The 4,067-nt window shown below is 40.3% G+C and overlaps 1 protein-coding gene across 5 annotated transcripts in view; it reads left to right on the top strand.

Moving 5' to 3' along the window:
* The first annotated feature begins 1,576 nt into the window (after positions 1-1,576).
* LOC111263980 (serine protease ea) overlaps positions 1,577-4,067 on the top strand; it is a 30,402-nt gene continuing 27,911 nt past the window's right edge. For all 5 annotated transcript variants that reach the window (XM_022839531.2, XM_022839529.2, XM_022839527.2 and 2 more), the window contains exon 1: positions 1,577-2,815. In XM_022839531.2, coding sequence (XP_022695266.1) covers positions 2,743-2,815 — 73 coding nt within the window. In that variant the 5' untranslated portion in view covers positions 1,577-2,742. The remainder of the gene's footprint in view (positions 2,816-4,067) is intronic.

Here is a 4,067-nt window from a genome sequence, read left to right as displayed (position 1 = left end):
AATGAAAAGAATTTGAATAAGTTAACATATTGTCTTTTAGTCGGTCAAGTTCTAACCTCCGCATTTACCTTCCCAACAGCCACGCATATGGTAGCTGTAATTATTTCTACCAATTTATGTACTGCACCGGTTAATCTACAGTTTATTTTCCTATTGGCAGAGAAAGAACTACTCCGCGGTCCAGCTAGCTCTCTTTGCGTTTAGTTTACGCTGCGTACGCTTATTACGAGCAGGCCAACTGCGTGCATCAACCATGACGTTTAAGATATAGGATGCTTATGGCAGTTTGATGAGGCGACAGTACGACGTCGAAAAAAGCAAAGAAAGCGCGACTATATTTTTCATTCGTAGAAAATCGCGTTTTCCCTCTAAAACATTTCAAAGTGCGATTCTAAGATATTCAGTAATTTCGAAAGAGCTGTTTAGCAGACAGCTGACAGTTGATATTCTCTTTTCATTTGACGTATTTTTTTATGCCAGGGCTAATTTTGGTAACGAAAAGTTTAACTGAACTTCAGAGTCATTGCGCTACCGAAACCGTTAGAGTCGTTGTAACGTAATACGTCTAATATATTCGAAACTTACATGTTCGAAAAATAAGGCAGTTCCTTTGAAATGTAACTATGAAATTCTATGCTGAATTTTTGAAGAAACAATGATTTGTTCATTTTTGAAAGCCAGCCTATCACGGAAAATACTAAATTTTAGTGATATACAATAAAACAAAGCCCACAAAAGCTAGGAAAAATGTTACGATCTCATGTACGCTTTGTAAAAAGCAATTTCTTCAATTCTTCTCAAGACGTTTTCATCTTCCTTGAGCTAGTTTTATTATTAATGCTTTAATGTACTAAAAAACTTTAAGCTGGATGACTGCTTGTCGAAATCCATTCGTATCTAAACACTTCCAAAGCTTTCGATGCTTTCGCTAAGCGTCACATCCGTTGCGATCTGCGGTTTTGACAAACACACGTTGGGCAAGTCCAAAGTAAGATCCATCATCTTTTTTCTACATTTTTAGGTCCTCGATCAGCTCCACAGCTAACGGTAATTTACTTTTACTTAATGTATCTATTTGCCCTTTTACGACACATTGGTTACCTTACAATAAGAAGAATTAGCTCTTTTTGCTGCATTGACGTTTATGTTAAGCTACGTAATAATCCCTGTCGAGATTCGTTGTTGGGTGTTCTTTTGCTCGTTATTCCACAGTTCTAAGTTTTTCTGATCGAGAGAATAAATCATCATAAGCTTACGGATATGCTTATCCATATGAAAGAGTATTTCCGTTCAACAGGAAAACGAGACAGCGCCGACATTGCTATTCACCAACACCACGACCGCCATCCTCGTTGGCGGCCGCAGGAACAATAACAGCGCTACCATTACCAAATAACACATCCAGTCATAGCCATGACGGCAACAAGTCTTCATCTACATTATGTAGACGCGGCACCGGTGTCGCAGGCTGTATCCTGCTATTTTGCCGGTTTTTTTACTCACTCTTTCCACATCTTTATCTCGGCGCCGTCGTCGCCTCCGCGACTGGCAGTAGTAATAGTTGTAGCAGCGGCTGGATAGACAACGGCCTCGCGTAGAAGTCGCATGTGCCTGTCTGTCAGACAGTCGGTCCTTCTCTCTCCGTCTCAATTGTGTGCGTCTATCTGTGCTCTATTTGGTGTATGTTCGTGGATCAGTTAGTCCGTCTGTTCCTTTGGCGGTCTGGTGCTCTAACTTCGTATTACACAGCATGCGGAACTTCTTGTTTATCTAATCATTTACTGAAGTTAGTGGTGCTACCAGGCTACTTTAAGGACCATTGTGGGTCTTGCTATTGTTGTCATCAGCAACTTTGTATTGCGGTGACCACTACCTTCTTTGCCTGCCCCGCTCGTCATTCATAGGATCGACATAAACATGAGCTGACAGAGAGTCACACAGAAAATCTTGATACTATGGAAAGTGGGAATTGCGCGGGGTTTTCCATTCGATCTTCTCGGATAACTGTCTGTCTGGGGCTAGTAGAATGCCAATTAGAAAAGTGCCTTTGATAAGCCAAGTAAGCTTTTTTTCTCTTTCTTGTGCTAAAGGAAAGTTTCATTGAAGACCGGCTGTCGGCAGTCCCACTGTTGACCAGCACAGGGTGTCACACAGTGCGTACGAAACCCCGAATTCACAGTCGTCATTGGTTATAGCTGTTGGCTTACAAAATCACCCACGTTGGGATCCGGCAATTTAGATCTTATTTCAGGACCAGTGAGATCACCTTGAGTTCGCTTGCTAAACAACTAACATCTGAATTCGCGAGATATTATTGTTTGTTGACGTAGTTTGAGATTTTGTTGGTGAGAACGGTCCAGTGTCCTATGGAATCGTTTTTGTTCGGACACGTTGATTGTGTTGCGGCGCTTCCTGCTATAGACTGATGCGCCAAGTCGGTAAACGCCGATTGTATATGGGGGCTCCCAAATCACGTGTTTCGCAAAACTCGTACGACTTCGAACGAACTTAGTTAACAAATACACTGATACCCAAAGCGGTTTTTGCTGTACCACCGCAAGAGAGCCCGAACGGACAACAGTGACAAAAGTTCTGAGCCTGTTATATTGTGTCGGTCGGTGAAGTACTATAAAAAAAACGAAGAAGATTCATTAGTCATCAGTGCTTAAACTACACTGGACACGCGACCCCATTTACCTTTAAAGTTCTACAGAATCTTCTGTACGGGGTACAACGACTGTTATGTATTCATCGGCTTTCGCCGTAGCCCTACTGGGCACAACCTATTTAGTCGGAGCGGCATTCGAAAACAGCGGTAAAGATACCCTTATGTTTGACCCATATGAGAGGTATTCATGCCTGTACTTATGACTATATGGTAACGAATGTAATAGGTTAAAAAAAAATTATATATACACATACAATGAGCTTCAACCAGTAATCAGCTGTATACGAGAAAATCTAGTAAAATAGTATTCCTCCATGTATGGAAAGTGCCAGTTAAACGGTGGCAAGAAGCAACTTAATATGTCAACCAGTACAGAACTATTTTTGAATTCCGTTCGTTGCAATTGAGCTGTTAAGTGGTAATAACTGCTCTAGTTTTACTTTTAAAGATTTACTGATAGCGACTAAATTCACCGAGTATCATCAATTGGTCCGTCATAAAGTTATCGTGGTCTGAACGTGCTATGCCATATTGATCAGCTTTTAATAACAAAAATATTAGAATTCTAAATTGTCTCTGTTACGTAGCTCAAAAATATTATTCTGTCTTCGCTGTACAGACTTAACGCCACTGTCTGTTTGATTAAATGTATCTGTACATGATGTGCCTACTAAATAAAATCGCAGCTTTTTTGAATGCCCGGTGTATCGCAACTGACGGAATGCCCTGTTATTCATTGTCACTCACTTATTCGCTTATATGTTCTTCTCAAAACGTTATATATATATATATATATATATATATATATATATATATATGTATTTTTTTTTCGCAAAAACAAATTGAAATTAAATCTGCTGGTCCATACCCTTCCCAGCATACATTGGACCAAAAGCCGAACGCTACAAGAGTTGCTTATGTTATGGATATTAGAAACGCGCATTTTGATTAGAACAAACAATATACTACAATGTGTTAATTTCTGTTTTCAATGTTTCTTAGACTTTAGGAATATTTATCTCGGGCTCATAATAGCTCTGTGAAGAGAAAGGACGATCGCTGACGCCCATCTTCCGAAGTGGCAATTTCGTAAACAACGTTACTTAGTATGTAAAACCGTCCGCGTCAGTGCATAGTCTCGGATATGGGGAAAAACAAATAGCTTATACTATTGTGTATGTCATTGTGACTATTGTAACAGTACTTCTGCTAAAGTCGCGCGAGGGTTTCAAAGGACCTTTTGATCTGCACCACCTGCCTTTCATGTATTACACTAACAACGCGCTGAGCTACGCGGAGTGTCTATTCGAGGCTGCTTCATTTCTGTGGCCTTGTGCTATGGAAGCTATGAAAAAATCCTATTACTGGAACTAAGACAGCAACATAAGTGGAAGATAGA

This window comes from Varroa jacobsoni, unplaced genomic scaffold, assembly GCF_002532875.2.
Source record: "Varroa jacobsoni isolate VJ856 unplaced genomic scaffold, vjacob_1.0 scaffold_808, whole genome shotgun sequence".
Taxonomy (NCBI): domain Eukaryota; kingdom Metazoa; phylum Arthropoda; class Arachnida; order Mesostigmata; family Varroidae; genus Varroa; species Varroa jacobsoni.
Note: the sequence above shows the minus strand (reverse complement) of the source record. Positions and strands in the feature narration are given on the sequence as shown.